The sequence below is a fragment of the Nicotiana tabacum genome, chromosome 22 (assembly GCF_000715075.1).
Source record: "Nicotiana tabacum cultivar K326 chromosome 22, ASM71507v2, whole genome shotgun sequence".
In the NCBI taxonomy this organism is placed as follows: Eukaryota; Viridiplantae; Streptophyta; class Magnoliopsida; order Solanales; family Solanaceae; genus Nicotiana; species Nicotiana tabacum.
Genome location: NC_134101.1, coordinates 176420478 through 176439347, shown reverse-complemented (window position 1 = coordinate 176439347; position 18870 = coordinate 176420478). Strand labels below are relative to the sequence as shown.

The 18870-nt window shown below is 36.8% G+C and overlaps 1 protein-coding gene across 2 annotated transcripts; it reads right to left on the bottom strand.

Moving 5' to 3' along the window:
• Positions 1-445: 445 nt before the first annotated feature.
• Positions 446-11578, bottom strand: LOC107824359 (uncharacterized). Of its 2 annotated transcripts, none has more exons than XM_075244162.1 (9): positions 11308-11578; positions 9920-10114; positions 9316-9639; positions 8949-9168; positions 7259-7405; positions 7045-7166; positions 4071-4275; positions 1669-1922; positions 446-828 (listed from the first exon to the last, which is right to left on the bottom strand). In XM_075244162.1, the coding sequence occupies exons 2-9, from the start codon at positions 10024-10026 to the stop codon at positions 660-662; spliced, it is 1548 nt and encodes a 515-aa protein (XP_075100263.1). In that variant the 5' UTR covers positions 10027-10114; positions 11308-11578; the 3' UTR covers positions 446-659. The 2 variants fall into 2 exon arrangements, with proteins under 2 accessions (XP_075100263.1, XP_075100264.1); XM_075244163.1 differs by having other exon boundaries at positions 9932-10114; positions 11308-11445.
• Positions 11579-18870: the final 7292 nt, after the last annotated feature.

The window sequence follows — 18870 nt, the reverse complement described above, 5'->3', positions numbered from 1 at the left end:
GTGTAGAAAATATTTGCCGAGCAGCTTTTTTTTTTTTTTTTTGGAAAAAGAACAAATAAAAAAGAGAAGGATGTAGCGCTTTCAGTAAGCACCATCACATTCCAAAGCTTCAGCTTTTGTTTCCTTGTCCATTTCTGTTTTCCGCTACTTGAATTGGAGATCAAATATGATGGCCTAGCAGTTGGGAGGAAAACTTGTTCGTCTTCCACTAATTAAAGGTTTTTAAAAACCAAAAAAAAAAACTGCTCTTTATGCTATGTTAGAAATTTTCTCTTTGATAATTCAAATAATGTAATATATTCGTGCGTTGCATCTCTCAATTCTTTCAACAACAAAAATCGGAAGCAGAGTCGGAGCCTCAAATTCGAAACTCGATCTCAGACAAATGAATGATACCTGAATAAATTCTTCCACAGTCATAAAGTAAACTTGCCAGCGAGAAATAGAACAGTAACTTTTAGCAAATTCCTTCAACAGTATGAATCTTTAACTAGTACTAGAAAACAAACTGAATCGTGAAGTTAAAATCTAACCAGGGGATGCTCAAATGGGCCTAAAAAGAATTGAAGCTGGTATTCTCACTACATCTATAAACAATGAAGAAAATGAGTTGAAAATTTGTAATGAACACAAAAAGGGAAGTGAATAACTGCTAGATCTTACTTCCACCGCAGGGATTGCCTTATCCCAGTGTAGATAAGCCCCAAAGACCGTCCTATCAAGCAAACCAAAAAGAATGAGATAGCATCGCTCAGCTTAGAAATAACAGTTCTTATCACCGGCATTGCAATATCAGCCAATTCAAGGAGAAGACTGTAGTAATATCTCCTGAAAGGTAAAGAAAGATAACGACAGTAAGTAAATTATACTTCGGGCTTGCTAATGCCTGCACAAGCAAAGACGTAGGGCAGTAACAAGATTCAAAACAGCTTTTCCATGTATCTTTATCTATGGAATAAGACTTAATTGACCAAAAAGTAAGGCTTCAACATTTTGAGATGCCAATATAATCAGTGATGTAATATACCAACTAAAAAGACCGATCCACAACCAGGATATGTGGAAACAACTTCTCGCTGTCTACGAACAATTCTCAATTTGAACAGCATGCCCAATCTTTTGGGCAGCTCTGCAGCATTTGATAATTAAAAAGATCAACTAATTAGTTGACAAAAAACAAAGATTCTCATTATTTTGTCAGGCTCAATAATATAAACCTGGCACACTTCACGTTTGTACAACAGCCCGCAATTTTACCAACAATTTCCTAATTGGTCAGTAGTAGAGCAAGTGCTCTGAAACTTACTATCATGTCCTTTAATTATAATTGCAATTCTGTCACCTTAGCGTAACCAATTAACAGTGTAACTCCCTCGGTAAGCAATCATGCATTTCCTCTGTCTATGGTCATAAAATTATCTTATTACTACATTTGATAACTAAGGACATATCAGCTCCAACATTTGGACCAAAGCTAATTTTTTCTAACATCCGGACCCAAGCATCGCAGGTAATGAACTGAAAACCAAAATCATATGAAACATCTATAACTAAGAACCTTGACAATTATCCGAGAAGATCCCGGGGTCCACTACATCACAGGAAGAAGACAAAAAAATTAAATGCATGATATGAAATAAAGCATGACAAATGAAGGACTCTACTTACCACCCAGTTAAGGCCCTAAGTTCCTTGGTTCGTTTAACAGCTACAGAGATTTGGTTGATCACAACAGTATTCAGTTGAGATAAAACAGGCTGAGAACTCATCACCCTAATCTTCTCCCACCACTTCACATTTTGAACTTTGCTCTTGCTAGATTCCTCGATAAGATGGCATTGCAATGTGCACAAGTCAAACCGATCTTCGTACATGGAAACAACTGCGTCCATGTTCTGATGCATCCACTGTTTCAGAGCAACCTGTTAAAACATTTGAAAGGCAAAAATTCATCAGTAGATCAATATATTATAAATTGCAAAATGCATGTCCCTCTCAGACATGGCAGGTGGCTTATAGCTCTAGACTCCAAAATATTTGTGATTTTCCAAAAGTTTATTTTGATATTTAATGGTTTTTTCTCTTTCGATAAGGTAAAGTATTATTAATAAAAGGTGTACCAAGAAGGTACACGGGCTTTTGATATTTAATGCATATCCTCCACCAAATTCATCCACCGTCAGTTATCATGAAATTTGTCTTTTTCATGCAGAATTAGAGACTTGGCTGCTCCCCATATTCAGATAATCTCCCCTGCAGAATGCGGCTATTTTCATTATTCAGTAAAGATCATTAGATCTCCACTGTTTCAGTAAAGACTATGTGCAGTAGCAACCCGGTATTCCCATATATAAGTAGCGATTGGAGAAAACGTTAACCTAATAATCAGCCAAACCACATCGAAGTCCATGAAATCCTTTGACAGGGAAGGAGAAGTTCAGTTAACCAGAGAGAAAAGAAGCTGCCACATTATTATATCAGCTAACAAGACCATTCACTGCTAGAATTTCCGCGATTTTTTACGAAGGAAGCCGTTGGAAATAATAAATTTTGGACAGCTTTTGAGGCTTCAGAGAACCAACTCGTCTCAATGAATTTTTGAGGGAAAAGAGTTGTCATCAATACTTTTCGACAGCATTTTAACTGCCCTTGGTGTATGAAAGAGCTAGTGATGGTTTGAGACTTTTCAATGGCCTTCCATCAGTAAATAGATTTTTTACAGCCTGCCATTGGAAAATGTCACATTTTGGAAAAATATTCTGCACTTTCGGTGGTTAAGTCATTTTCAAGAATCTTTTTTACCTTTTTCGGAGGCTTTACCCAGGAAATCCGTCAAAAATCTGGAGATTATACTGCAATACTGTTTTAGTTTTATGTCTAACGCATTACCTATCAACTTCAACAAACAAGCACATCTAATAATCCACTAAACCTCCACCAAACAACAAACGCATTCACCAACATCAGAATATCAAACGAAAAAAACATTACATAAGCAATTACCAATGTCAAAACGAAATATTAGTTAGCTTTACATATTGCTTAGAAAAACAACCAAATCTATTGTTTAGTGCATTCAAAAACAACAATAGATACTCATCGGCATCCCCCTCGTCATCATCATGAGGGTCGGAAGGGCCAAATTATTATTTTCGAGGAGTCTTCTGACCAATGTTGTAACAACGTCATCTACCAATTTTCTCAATGAACCTTTGGAGAAAGGTTGAATTGACTGGCAGGGGAGTGTTTAGTATTGTGAGGGGAAGACGAGGATTTAGCACATAGAACCGTCATACTATTCTAACATTTTAATATAACAATGGCCAGGCCATTGAAAAGTTTCAAACTATCACAAGCTCTTTCATACAACAAGGGTAGTTGAAAATGCCGTCAAAAAGTATCGACAACATCTCATTTCTGTTAAAAATTCATTTCAACAAGTTGGTATTCGACCTCTATGAAGCCGTGGACCGACAGAAATTTATTTTTACCGCCTTTCCAGTGACTTTCTCCATAAAAAATCCCGGAAATTTAGCAGTGAGAGTAGTTGGAGGTGACATGTGAAACTTTAATTAATCCTTGTTTCCCCATCCCTAAAAGCTCTAAGCCTACTTAGAACAGCAGTCTACAAAATATAAGATGCGCAACTCAATATTTATGCCATGAAATTTACACGTTTAATGCATAACCATGTCAATTATACACCTCAAACTTTAGTTTCTTCTAGGCTTCGTCTTTTCTTCAGATTCTTTAGGAGACAAGTCCAGCATATCAACTTGCTAGAGAAAAAGGATCATTTCGATCATTAATGACTTTAGTTTAAACTTGTATTATGACAAATAAAGGAAAAATGCAATGCCAATACCAACCGGTAACATGGCACATAAAACAAAAGCCAGCAGGCAGAACCCTGAAGTATCAACTTATAGTCTCCATCAAAATGAGGTGGACAAGAATATCTAAGAAAGAGAAGATGCGATTCTGAATGAAGACAAGTTGTGAATATATACAGAGGAGGATCCATGATTAACACGATTAAAAAAAAATTTGAAGCCACAGAGAAGTAATACCTCATTGCGTAATTTCTGAAGTGCCCGCGTTGACAATGTACACAAACTCAACCCTAGGTTGTTCATTTCATTTGACATACTACTATCAACAGACATAAGCTCCAAATACATACTCGCAATCCCATCTGCCAACATTATCACCAAATCCTCCAGTATAGAGACTCCATGCTCCATAAACAAGCTATCACTATAAAAGCCAGCTTTCCTGCCATGATAGACATTAGAGAACATTAAGGCATCTTCTGGATTTTTCTCTCTATTTTTTTTCCTTTTGGGTTGGGAGTATCCAGACTCCATAGGGACATCAAACCATACCAACTGTGAGGAGAACATAAGAAACAGTAGCAGACCAGAACTTTTGTTCTGTTTCAGTGAAGCTATAGTGACTATTTGAAAAGACTTTAATGTTCACGGGAGATATCCAAAAATGTGGTAGCATGAATTTTTTTTTCTTCTTGAGAAGGTAAAGATTTTATTAAAACAGTACCAAGATGGTATTTAAAGATACAGAGAACATCCCAAAACAACAAACACTTCCTACATTCCACCTAAAAAATCCAGGAATCCATAAACTGATACAGATCCACTAAGAACTACCCTAATACCAATGTGGTAGCATGAAATAAAGGATGACAAAAAGATTCTTCTGACACAACAAGAAAAAACAATGTTCGAAAGAGGGACTCAATACCCGAACATTGACAGCATAAAGAAAAAGAAGAAAAAAGATTTTTCTAGAGGCTGAAACTCTAACAACATGAAGAACAGGAATAGAAGACTTTCTAGAGAAGTTCTTGGAAATTCAATGGTAAAACATAGAGACTGTTTTGCTTGAAAAAATTTCTGGAAGCATGACTGTAAAGCAGGACAAAGGAGGTGTCATCGTAAGGGCCACCAGAAAGAGCAATAATGCCAAACACTCATCCAAAAGGTTCACTGTGTTATGGAACAGTCACCAAAAAAGTCACAGATGGTAAACATATGAAAGAAAGAACAATTCGAAGTAGGACGCATAAGGCCATGTCAGTATGCATTCTTGGAGCTGAAGAGGAAGAAGGCATACAGATATGTGATTTCCAAGATTGAAGAAAAGCAAAAGGGTTTGTTTTTGAGAAAACTGGCAGCCGTGCTGAAATTCGATGATTGCTTCTTTGGTGGTGTATGACTTTGATTTTGTGACTTCGGAAAACTGCCAGAAAAGCAAGACATTCTTTTTTCCTTGGTCTTCTGCAACCTCTCGTATCTTTGAGCCCTCTGTAGCAAGCCCCAGCTTCCTTTAATCAAGGCAGAGAATTAGTAGGGCCTTACCCCCCTTATAGTGAATGCTGTCTGCAGCTTATGTTCGACCCTATTACTCGCACAGGAAAATTCTTCTTAAATAATAGGCATCTGGGAAGGCTGATTTCCAGTTACCCATTTAGCTTGTTGGTGTATATGGTGTCGGTATAGTTTTTTTCTTTTTCCTTGGATGTTTGAAAACTTAGGAAGTGCATAACAATACCAGTGGTTCCCAAGCAGCATCAAATATGCTACATATCGATATGCAGAAGCTACTTGAATATTTGTCAGGGTCGTAAATACTCTGCTACCTTGTTGAATTGTCTAAAAACCTTATCTAAAAGCTTAAACTGCAAAAGAGTTGGCATTTTTTATTACTATTTATTTAGTTATACAAAACAGCCTCTCTACCTTCTCAGGGTAGGGGCACGGCCTGCATACACACTACCCTCCCCAAAGCCCACTTGTGGGGTCCCACTGGTTTTTTTGTTGTTGTTGTTGTTGTTGTATACAAAGCATCCTCCTACATGAGAGCCCGATTCTTCTTGAGCCAAGCACTTGATAATACTTTCTTTATAGTGGTAGTGACTCTCCAACTGAGAACCTCTACCAACTCTTTTTTAGTAAGATTGGAAAATTTTATTGAAAGTAAGTACCGAGGTATAGAAAAGTACAAACAAAGACTGGAATAGCTGTTACAGTCAACTCAGCATATCCAAAATCTTCAAATACTGAAACAAATCTTCATCTACTCTTTCCTTACACCAAAAATATAAATTCTGCAAACATCTATTCTTCACAATGGTGATATGAGAGATTTTGCCTTCAAAACACCTACTCTTCCTCTCCAACCAAATGTTCCACATGATGCAAAGAAGGATGGTATTAGAAAACCTCCACCAACTCTAATACCAATTGTTATAAAATGAACCATAAAGCACAACCCGAAAGACTAGCTTGTTAGGTGGGAGAGCTTATTCAATCTATAAACTCACCACACTATTTGAAATTGTTGTGGGATAGGTCCTTGTTCAAGTTGGTTCATTACAAATTTAAATCGACCAGCTTATCACGATTGGCACCCACTCCTTAGGTCCAGGCAATCATTCTTGGCAATTATCACCCCCACTCCGAGCCCAAGCCACCTCTTAGAGCCACGGCCTAAACCATCGATCAACCGATTCTGATGTAAGGTGAAAGAATTTGACGATCCCCCCCCCCCCACACACACACACAAAAAAGAAAAGCGTTAAGGCAATGGGCAGAGTAGCCCAAGACCTTATAAATCCCTTGGAAACCCTTGCTCGACCAATGTGGAACGGATATATTCTCTCAAATAAGTAAGGGTTGGAAAAAGATTTCCTAGTGAAGTTAAAATGAAAATTGCTCAAAGAAATAGCCGGAAAAACATAAGCCTTTGAAGTTAAAATGAAAATTGTTCAAAGAAACAGCCAGCAAAAACATAAGCCTTTTTCAAACATCAAAAGCTCCTACAGACAGTTCAGAATGAAAGAATCAAGGCAATTCATTCTGCTAAAAGTACACATACATGAATATAGCAGGAATATTGTTGACAGCAGGCTTAATCACTAGTTCTTTACTCAAAGAAAAGGTAAACGAATAGAAGAAATAAACATAAGAATTATTGTCCATTCTATATTCATATGACTAAGAGAAGCAAGGGCTGGTTTCTTACCTGACAGAACCAAATCTAAGAACACAGATTAATTCAGCAAATAGATGGTCCTTCCCCGACTTTCTGATGTTTGTCAGGACTCCATATCCGTTTAAGTTATTAACCAGTGAAGAAAGACATTCCTGACAATGTAATAGGAAGAAGAAAGATCTAAATATAAACAGACTTGAGCCTATGTTCTTTCCAAAATTCAAGTATATGTTTCAAGTCATACCTTGTTAGTATTGCCATTTCTCAAAGAGAGTTCCTCTTCCAGCCAAGTAACACATAAAGGCTGACACAACGTCTGAATGACATCATTAAAAATGGCCAACAGGTTGCCACTGCTAAAGGTAACAGCATTTGCAGAAATATTATCAACCTGTTAAGGTGCAAACCTGTAATTAAAGACTGAAAAGGAAAGAAAAGTAACAAAAAAGGAACTGTATAACCAACAGTTCTGCTCTTCCGTCTTCCAATTACTGTCGATGTGAATCATTAAAAGGCTAATGCCCCAGTACCAGACAAATTTTGTCATAGACCCCAAATATCTGACTCAAAAATATTGATAAAGAAAATGCTGCATTCATAATAAATCTTAGCAGTGCAAACTATGCTCAACTGACACCTATTAAGAAAATGGACTTTTTTCTTTATAAGGCTATTTAGATGATGGACCTTGGACCTAACTCAACCTTGAAAGTTAGCTTAAATGTGATGATTGTTCCAGACCTTATAAAGTGACTACAACCATACCCTAAATCAATGTGGGAATTTAACACCCCTCCACATGCCAGAGCTGGACATCTGGAGCGAGATAAGATTAAATGAGCACATAATTGGGAACCCAACATTAGGGATGAGTATGGTGCCGATTCAATGTTAAGAAAAATGGACATTAGACCTAACTTAATCCCAAAAGCTAGCTCATGAGATGAGAATTGTCCAAGATTAGAGAAATGATGCTCATACCGTCAACCAATGTGGGACTCGTTGGTCAAGCGTATGAGCTATTTTCTTAACAAGGTATCAAAGCCAAACCCATCTATGTTTTTGTACTACCCAATGTCCAGCCTTGTGTTATGTTATCCACACCACAAGATGTCCGTCGTTTGGCTTGCAAGGGATACTATAACTAGTTGCCCACCTCATTTTCAAGATTGGTTAAGTCATTATTTTATTGTTTCAAGATTGGTTGTGTCGTACCAGTACGTTTGATACCCTATTGGTCAGGTGCATGAGTTGTTTTCTTAACAAATCCAATTCAGATGTACCTAATTCTTTATTATCTCCACTAGTTTCATGAGTAAATTAGTCTACTTCAGCCAAGTTTACCTGAATTTTTAGTACCAAACAAGAAACTTCCATTTTATAATACTCCCTCCGGTCCACAATAAGTGACCATTTTACCTTTGGCACATCCATTAAGGAAATACGAACTCCTAGAGAAGAAAAGATGTATTCACAAAATTAACCTTAATTAGTTGTTACCTTGACAAATTGAAATATGTAAACAAGGGCAAATTTTGGAAAAATAAAATTAATTCCTTCTTGATTATGTAAATGGGCACTTATTTGGACCAAAATAAAAAGGTAAAATGGTCACTTATTGTGGATAGGAGGGAGTATCACCAAGATGTTCAAGACTAGTTGAGTCATTCTTTTGATCAAAAAAAAAAATATGAAGGATCTAGTGGTCGTAATTAACTATCCCATATTTTTCAGGTGTATGAGTTGTTTTCTTAACAAAAATAATTCAAAACTACCTAATATCCTTTATTTTGCTCCATTAATTACTGTAATTACATGAATAAATCAGTCTAGTACAGCCAAGATTACCTAATTTTTTAGTATCAAACAGGTTTTCCATTATCACCAAGATGTTTTATTCAAATGCATAAGGCAATGATAGAGACAGTGCCTGCCTCTTTCTTGAGTAACTGAAAAGACGTCCACATCAACCTTAACCTTGGACCTTGAGCAAGGGCAGACAAATTTGAAGGCTGTTTTCCATGTCTCTGTTCAGATTCAAGGCTTGTAGCACCAATATCCCCTCGTTTTATGGAAGAGAGAGAATTCATCAGTTTTCCTTTTACTACATCCCATGCAAACTCTATGCTGATGCGATCATCATTTTTCCTCTCACTGCAATTAAACATGGAAAAGGTGCAACAATGAAAAGTGATACATAGATCAAAGTATCAAACAACGCCAAAGACTGAAATGCACCTTCAATCAACCAACAACACGACTTCCAATAAAACAAAGCTCTCGTCTAACAACCATTCTTACCTACCCAAAACGGATGATCCGTTAGTGTCAACATTTCCGCTTCGGATCTTTCCTCTAGCATCTAAAGTAGAATTTTCTTCGGAAGGTATCACTCCAGCTATATATGTAAGCACTATACTAGTCATGAGAAGCATTTGGTCAATGGTAGGAACCCATTCGAAAGTTACTGCAGCGTCAGCATCAAGCAGAGATGCTAGGCAAAAGCACCTCTTGCAACTCTGCATGTTTGATCTTCTCTCCAGTTTTATTAAGTACGGTGTAATGGACTTCCGAACGCTCAATGATGGCAAGCAGGATACTTTACAACTCTCAAAGTAAAATCCCCTGAGCCAAAGATAGCACATATCAGACATCACTAAAGTAAAGTTTTTTTCTTTTTCTTTTTAATGGCAGTGACCCTATTATACTGATGGCTATGCAACAGCAAAGAAGAGGAAAGCCTATATCTATTCGACGTGGAAGCCTAAGATTTGAATTTCGTAACCTGCAACCCTAAGGGCATAAAAAAGCGTTAGGGTGACGCAGTCTTCTTTTCATATCTTTATCTTTTTTTTTTTGCAACTAAATCCTGAGAAATATAAGTGGCTAGATCAGGAAACAAGACCTGCGTACTAACATAGGTGAACTTTTAGGCATGAAGAGTTGTTGTTTTGAGAACTTTCCATAGTCAAGCAGGTTAAAACTTGAACAGAAAGCCACTTGTCCTGCCATATGTAATTTTGTTTTCCTAGTCAAAAGAATCAATTGCTTTTCAACATGCTGCAAGATGCTCGCACTGCCTAGGCTTCCAAAGCAACAACTGCATAAACAACAAATGATAATAATTACTCTCATGAGCATCCAGTCACCAAAGAAAAAGTCCTCTAATATGAAATGCTTCTCTCATTTCATTCCTTTTCCACGCAGCATGCTAAGTTCCATGTTTTGCCTTTTTCTTTTATACTTGGAGTAAATGAAAAGCCAGCAGACTTGTGGTCAAAATATGAGAGTTTTAAGTGCATTGTCACTCTTAATTTGCAAAAAGAAAAAACATGACCGTGCACCTTTCATAATTTATGAATGAAACATGTTCTCACCATACATCTTAGTTCCAACAAGAACAAAAATAAATATTTGCCTTCTTTTTTACAATAGAGTTAATTAGAATTCCGTAAATCTTTTGACTGTATATTGTATCCATTTTGTTTGAGTTTCTTTTATACTTTATTGTTATATTTTTAATCAACTTGAAGTTTTCCGACAATACATAAGTCGGTGCTAAATCTGTAGCGAACTTCCCGGCTGGTTTAGGGGATATATTGACAAAGAAAACGTCGGGGGTGTATTGACAAAGAAAGGAAAAGAAGGTAGCGATAATACAATAATAGAGAGATAGACAACAAATCTGCTTATAGAGATTACAAATCTGCTTATAGAGATTATGCTGTTGATCGGTTTGAATAAGTCTGCATAATGATTTGATTATGAGACTTTGTACTTTGTTGTGTGGATATATAAACAATATTCCCAATTTGGCAAGATGGAATCGCTGGTATGGTTCATTATTTAATTTATAGATTATTAGCTCCAAGCACCAGAAACATGAAACTTGTATCAAATTACATTTTTCTCAAAAATATAGGAGGTGTACAAATTGTCAATAGAACTTTAGAAAGGCTAACTAGCAGTTGCATCCTTAAAAGAAATAAACAATCATATGAGATCGAAATATAGTACAGACGTGTGCATGAAAAGAACTAGAATTTTCATTCCCCGCAAGATTAGATTGCACTAATCACGCTGTAGTGTAGCATCCACTATTTCAACAGAATCATTTTTCCTTCACCATATAAGAAAGCTCATTCAATATAGCGTTCACCTCAACAAACAGAAAGAACTACGTTTACAGAATACGGCAGAGCAATTAAAAACAAACAATTTCATCAGCAACAGAGATACACATACCAATGATTTCTAGATGAATGCAGATTGGTTAGAACTCTAAAAACATACCAATTAGATGTTTAACGGCAAATGAGCTTAGGGAGGGAGACAACGATACGTAGTTCCAGCAGGACAAAAACCCTAGATACCATGGACAGAGGAGAAGAAAAAGAGAAAGCGAAGGTAGAGGAAAGCAGTGGTGGCAATGAAGATTACTCGATCGGAAATGTGAGTACCAGGACGATAGATGGACACTTTCTAGTCAAATAGTCCAAATACAGCATTCGCTTTCGATAGGAGTAGAAAAGCAGGAGATAATCACCAAATCATCACATGAATAAACCAAATTAAGGGACATAGGCCCTAATATCCAGCTTGGGAAAGTATTAATTGCATCCTTAGGTCTCATTGGTTTTCTTTCAAGAGACAGTCTGAATCTGAATACATATTTTAATATCAAAATGTGTATTAAGATTAAGATATTTGAATCTGAATATGCATTTGAATATTAAGATATGTATTAAAATATGAATACTAAATGATTAGGACTGTTTGTTTTTTTAGCATCTGAATATAAAAAAATTTATTTTTATCTAATAATTAATAAACATAAAATTTAAATAAAATACTAATTAATCTAATATTCTATCAATTATATATATATATATTTGGTAGTTGAGGTGGTGATGGCTAACAGAGGTGCTTGTGAATGCAGACTAAAGACGTTATTGGTAGTGGTTTTGGTTTATGGTGGTGGTTCTAGGTAGTAGCTAATGGTGATTGGTAGCAATAGCCGATTATGATTGAGGATAATGGTGGTGTATGGTAAATGTTAATAATGGTGGGTGGTGGCGATGGTTGTGGTTGTGATTAAGGAAGGTAATGGTGGGTGGTGATAGTTTATAATGGTGAGCGGTGCCATCTATGGTTGTTGATAATGACGAGGTGATTGGTTGTGGTAGTTGAGGTAAGTGAATGTGTAGTTGTAGTTGAGGATGATGGTGGTGGGTATGGTGGATGGTGGCGGTTATGGTTAAGGTTGTTGTTGTTGTTGGTAGTAGTAGTAGTAGATAATAGTAGGTGGTGGGAGTAATGAATGTGGATGATTGCATTTTAATGAAATTAAGTCTCAGTTATGGATCTTAATCATGCAGACCTATTCAGACCCATTAAGTGGTTGTAAAGTTAAAAAAAACACATTTAATGATTAAGATCTGAATGGTTAAAATTCAGACCTTAAATATAAATGCACTTAATATATGAGATCTGAATGATTAAGATTCAGACCTCCATTAAGTGCAAACAAATGAGGTCTTAGGTAGCATTTGGACATAGATTTAATTGAAAAAATAGTTTTTAAAATTGTATTGAAAAATAATTAAAAGTTAGAAGTTGTGCTTGAACATGTATTTTATTCGAAGAAAAGTTAAATTTTTGTAAGTAAAAAAAATTCCACCCAAAAACTTTCATAAATCAGTTTTTGGGAACTTGAAAAGTTTTGAAGTTTTTTTCCCAAAACACAATCATATTTCATAAAACAAACTATATTTTCAAAAACAATTTAAAAAAATGAAGCCAAAATCTATGGCCAAATGGGAGCTAATTTATTAGGAAGAAAATGGTCAAATTTACTTCTCTCCTTTCAAATATTGTCTATATTCATCTCATTATATTATCTCGCCAAAATTACACCTATTGTAATATTATCCATCCAAATTGACCCCTATCTTTAGCAAACTTTTAAAAATTATCCTCATTCCTAACAATTTCCCAAATTCCGTTTATTTAAGGCACATATTCTTCTTCTTTCACCATTTTTGAAAATCATCATTGATGTAAAGCTGCATAAACTTGGTAAGAGCTAATTAAATGATATACATGTTTTGGTGATCACGTGGAATGGACATTGTCGTACCTCGTTTTCTCGCAAAAGTGGATTTGTCATGGCCCAAAATCCCAACCAATCAGGATCGTGATGGCACCTAACAACGCTTGTTAGGCAAGCTAACACATAGCAAATAAATACGAAAGAATAACAGCAAATGACTAATCAGCAAGATAAAAAGAATAAGTAAAAGCAACTCTAAAGTAGACAAGATACGTCTAAAATCCATACTAACACAAACCATCCCAGATGTGGAATCACAAATACATGAGCTTTTAGAGTTAGCTACATACGCTATTCTGAAATAAAATACAAAACTGTCCGAAGAATGAAAACAGCACAATGGAAATAGGAAGACAACTTAAGGCCTAATAACGAAAAACAGCTCTACGTTGAATCACCCGTCTGGTATTCGCTCTCAGGACTCCATTGGTACTAATATTCGGACTTGCACAAGAAATGCAGAAGGATAGTATGAGTACAACCGACCCAATGTACTCAGTAAGTGTCAAGCCTGACCTCGATGAGGTACTAACGAGGCTAAGACAAGACACCTACAATAAACATATGCAGTTATATATCAAGAAATAATGAAATAACAAATAAAATGTCAAATATAACAACAGAATAGGGACAACAGAATGAGATAAAAAGTACACAAGTAAATGGGTAATAAACGGAAACATAAGGGAAAGTATCACTAAGTAAACCTCTTTCTAAAGTAAATAACAAAGCCACAAGCCAAGTCCACATTTCAAGTACCAAAGTAAAGAGCAATGAAACCAACCAAGTTACACGACATCATCTTTCGTGATTTTACTCTCATCCTCACATTATAATATAAAGCAAGTGCACGACATTACTCTTCGTGCTTTTACTCTCATCCTTACATAATAATATAAAAGCACTTACACGGCATCACCCTTTCGTGCTTTATCCTCACGTTTACTTAAGCAATAATATCAATATATAAATAAGGCACAACAATACCCTTCGTGCATTTCATTTTTTCTCACAAACAACACAATACCAAGCAAGGTGGAGGCATGTTCGACATCAATAATAGAATTTGAATATAAGTCATCATATGAAAATCTTCCAATAATTTAGCACCAAAAACCAATACCATAATAATCTCAATATAAGAAATAACATGAATATGAATAATTAATGGATTAAACAATCTATCCAAAGCATTGAAGACATAATACAAAGATAACATGGCACAAACAAAGCTAATTTTACCTGCATGCTTATCCTATGGCCAGCGCATATACATTTGTCACCTTGCATATACATCATCCCCAACACATAGATCACATAGTAAATAGACTAGATTCTACCCTATTTCCCTCAAATCAAGATTAACCAAGACACTTATCTCTTTTTTGAACACAATCAACAATCCAACACGTTTTTTTCCTTTAGAACAAGCGTCCAAACCAATTGATTCTAGTCAAATATTATTGAAATAAGTCAAAAACAAGCTCTAAAAACTACATTCGAATGAAAAAGGTTCAGTCTTTAACATAGTTGAAAAAGTCAACAAAAAATATACTCGGGCCCATGTGGTCGAAATCCGAAATTAAAATTAAATCCTGATTATCCATTCATCCCCAAAGCCGGATATGTGATATATTTTGAAATTCGGCCCCAATTTGAGGTCTAAATCTTAATTTTATAAAATTCTTAAATTCTACCCAAAACTCCCAATTTCTATTTTGAAATTCATAGATTTGATAATAAAATTCATGAAAAAGTAATTGAAATTGATTGAAAATGAACTAAAGTTATTAACTTATGAATTTGGGATGAAATTTCTCTCCTAAAATCGCATCTATAGAATCTAGGATTAAAAAATGGTGTAAAATACGCTAAGTCCCGAAATCCCAATATTTTACCCAGCTGCATATATTACAATTGCGAACTCTTGTTTGCAATTGCAACGTTCGCAAAAACGAACCACTTATCGCAAAAGCAATCAATGTTCCAGTGCTTCTAATGTCGCAAATATGACTTTTCCTTTACATTTGCAAAGACCCCCTTCATCATAAATGCGGACCACCTGCTTAGTATCGTAATTATGACACTGGCATCGCAAATGCGACCCCCTAGCTCGCAAAAGCGATACTGACTTAGCAATTTCAAAGTCTCCCAGCAATGCCCATTGTCGCAAATGCGATCGCGACATCACAAATGCGAGGCTCACATTTGCAAACAGGTTCTCGCAATTGTGAGACCTGTAATTCAGCAACACCAATTGTTGCATCAACTATCCAAAACTATATACAATGCATCCAAAACTCACTTGAGTCCCTTGGGATCCAATCTAAACATCTACACAAGTATAATAATTTCAAACAAACTTGCTGGCTATCTCAAATCATAAAAATAACATCAAAGTTCAAGAATCGACCATTAAAACTCAATAACGCATCAAGTCCAATGCTCGATGTATCACAATACATAGTGTAAGCTTTCTGGGAAACACCAACGCTAGGGTAGTAGTCAAGGAAGTCTTGAGCTTTTGAAAGCTCTCCTCATACTCGTCGGACCATCTGAAAATAGTGCCCTTATGAGTCAACTTGGGTTAATGGGCTGAGATAGATGAAAACCCCTCCATGAATCGACGATAGTAACCCGACAAACCCAAGAAGTTCCAAATCTTTGTAGCTGAAGTAGGTCTAGGCCCATTATGAACTACCTCAATCTTTTTAGGATCCACCTTGATACCTTCGGAAGACACAACATGACCCAAAAAGGCTACCGAGTCGAACTAGAACTCATACTTCGAGAACTTGGTATATAGTTGATGATCCTTCAAAGTCTGAAGTACAATCTAAGGGTGTTGCTGCCTGCTCATGCTCCTCTCTACTGCAAGAGTGAACCATAATATCATCAATGAAGATGATCATAAATGAATCCAAATAAGTCTGAACACTCAGTTCATCAAATCCATGAAGGTTGTTGAGGCATTAGTCAAGCCAAATGACATCACTAATGACTCGTAATGACCATATCGCATCCTAAAAGTTGTCTTAGGGACATCTGATGCCCTAATCTTCACTTGATGGTAGCTAAATCTCAAATCAATCTTGAAAAACACATTGGTACCTTAAAGTTGGTCAAACAAATCATCAATCCTCGACAACAAATACTTGTTCTTGATAGTCACCTTGTTTGACTCCCAATAATCTATGTAGATTTTCTTAACAAACAACACCAGTGCACCCCAAGATGAAATACTCGATCTAATAAATCTATTGTCAAGCAAATCTTGCAATTGATCCTTCAATTCTTTTGACTTAGCTGGAAATATACGGTACGGTGGAACAGAAATAGACTGAGTTTCCGAAACCAAATCAATGAAAAAGTCAATATCCCTATCGGGTGGCATACCCAGAAAATCTGTAGGAAACACCTCTGGAAACTCACTTACAACCGGTACCAAATCCATAGAAGGAACCTCTATACAAGAATCGCGGATATAAGCCAAATACTCCAAACACCCCTTCTCCACCATACGTCGAGTCTTCAAATATGAAACTACCCTGCTAGTGGAGTGATCGTGGGTCCCTCTCTACTATAATCTAGGAAACCTCGGCATGGCTAATGTACAACCTTGGCATGATAATCCAAGATAGCATGATACGGGGACAACCAATCCATACCAAGAATTACCTCAAAATTCATCATATTCAACAACAAAAGATCAACTACAGTATCAAAACCATTAATAATGACAACATAAGACCGATACACCTGATCAACTACTATAGAATCTCTAATCGGTATAGACACAGAAATAAGTACATCAAAAAAATTACAAGGCATACTCAAATGCGAAGCAGAATATAAAAGACACATAAGAATATGTAGAACCCAGATCAAACAACACACAAACATCTCTATGATAGATCGAGAAAATACATGTAATAACTACATCAGATGACTCAACCTCAGGTCTAGATGGAAATATATAACAACGGGGATGAGCCCCACCAACCTGTACTCCACCTCTAGGATGACCTCTCATTGACTAGCCTCCATTTCTAACTAACTGGCCTCTACCTCGGGCTGCCTGAACCCCGCCTCTACCTAGTTGTATGGGTGGTAGATCCATTGATGTTGGAACCATGGGATGAGTACCCTGCTGTGTCATACTGCTCTGTGACTTGGGCAAAAACTTTACGACGTGACTCAGATCCCCACATAGTATAACAAGCCCCCGGCTGACGTGACTGCTCACCTTGAAACTGTCCCTGTTGAATTGAATAACGACCCTGGTAACTCTGTATTAGAGGTGCACTAACCGGAGTTGGAGGTGCACTATATGCTAGCTACTCGGGACGAGGTCAATATGCTAGCTACTCGGGATGAGGTCCATAAACATTGTGACTACTTGAAGCACCATGGGTGACCTGTAGAGCTTACTGAACCAGCCTGATAGGATGGCCTCTACCAAAGGAACCCTTGCCAAAGACGAAGCACTACTGAATCCTCCAAAATGACCGGGCCTTTTGTCAGAGGTCATCTTGCTAGCCTGGCCTCTGATGCGCTCGATCCTCCTAACGATCTCCACTACTTGAGTAAAAGAAATTTCATCCTGGTCTCTCTGGCCATCTAAAGACTGATGTCGTAGGTAAGACCATTTATGAACCTCTATACCTTCTCCCTTTTAGTAGGGATCAGGATATCTGCATGGCATAACAGATCTATAAATCTAGTCTCATACTGAGTAACGGTCATGCTACCATACTGAAGGTGCTCGAACTGACTACTGAACTCCTCTATATAAGCAAAGGGAATGAACTTCTCCAAGAATAACAACGAGAATTGAGCCCATGTGGGAGGAGGTGATCCTGTTGGCCAGCCTTACACATACACTTGCCAACACCTCTTGGCAGAACCATGCATCTAAAATATTTTGAAGTCAATTTTGTTGGACTCCACCATCCCCATATTGCTCAAAATCTCATGGAAATTGTCTAAGAAGTCTAGGGGGTCCTTAGAAGGTGTACCACCAAAGTGAGGGGGATACAACTTGGTGAACATGTCCAACCTCTTCAGCTCATCAGCTGATATCACGGGTCTCTCCCTAGGTTGTATAGCAATAACAGGCTGAACCGCCCTAATTGGTAGAACTGCCAGGGCTTGATAACTGTGAGCCATCTACTCTAGAGTGTGAGTATCGGGAGTCTAGGCTCATACCCTGGCTGAGAAACGCCTGGTGCCACAAGAAACATACCGGCCTTGTTACACCCCATACTTCAGATGTCACTATCATTATAGGATTATCTAATGTAAGCTCAAAAAGTACGAAATCTTTCTACAAGGATAAGAAAGGTTTATAAAAATCTTAAGTAAGTTAAGATGAATATGAGACTTGTTAATTATGATTTGAGTGAGTTTAAAGTCATTATATAACTATATATGATGTTTGGATATGAAATATAAAGTTTGGGAAAAATTGAATTAAAGTTTCGGAAAAACCGACTAAGGATTTACCTTGTAACATAGCTTTTTGAGCAATAAATTTCGTATGATATATAGGGTCTTTATGATACATATTATATACCCAATTGGAGGTCTTGGTGTCTAGTTTCTAAATCATTTAACCGTTTGTCAATACGATATCAAAGTAGAGAGACATTCTTATTTTCGCAAAACTGCGCAACAGCACCCATGGAACCCACAAATTCGGGGTAAAATTCCATGTTGTATGTAAATCAATTCTACGTCGTTTT

What these genes read in the sequence shown, in the direction of transcription:
- LOC107824359 (XM_075244162.1), bottom strand. Translation starts at nt 10,026, where the DNA reads ATGGCAGGACAAGTGGCTTTCTGTTCAAGTTTTAACCTGCTTGACTAT. An exon ending in TCACCTATGTTAGTACGCAG is followed by an intron (nt 9,640 to 9,919) that starts GTCTTGTTTCCT and finishes TCTTTGGCTCAG; the next exon opens with GGGATTTTACTTTGAGAGTT. An exon ending in CTTAGATTTGGTTCTGTCAG is followed by an intron (nt 4,276 to 7,044) that starts GTAAGAAACCAG and finishes CTATCATGGCAG; the next exon opens with GAAAGCTGGCTTTTATAGTG.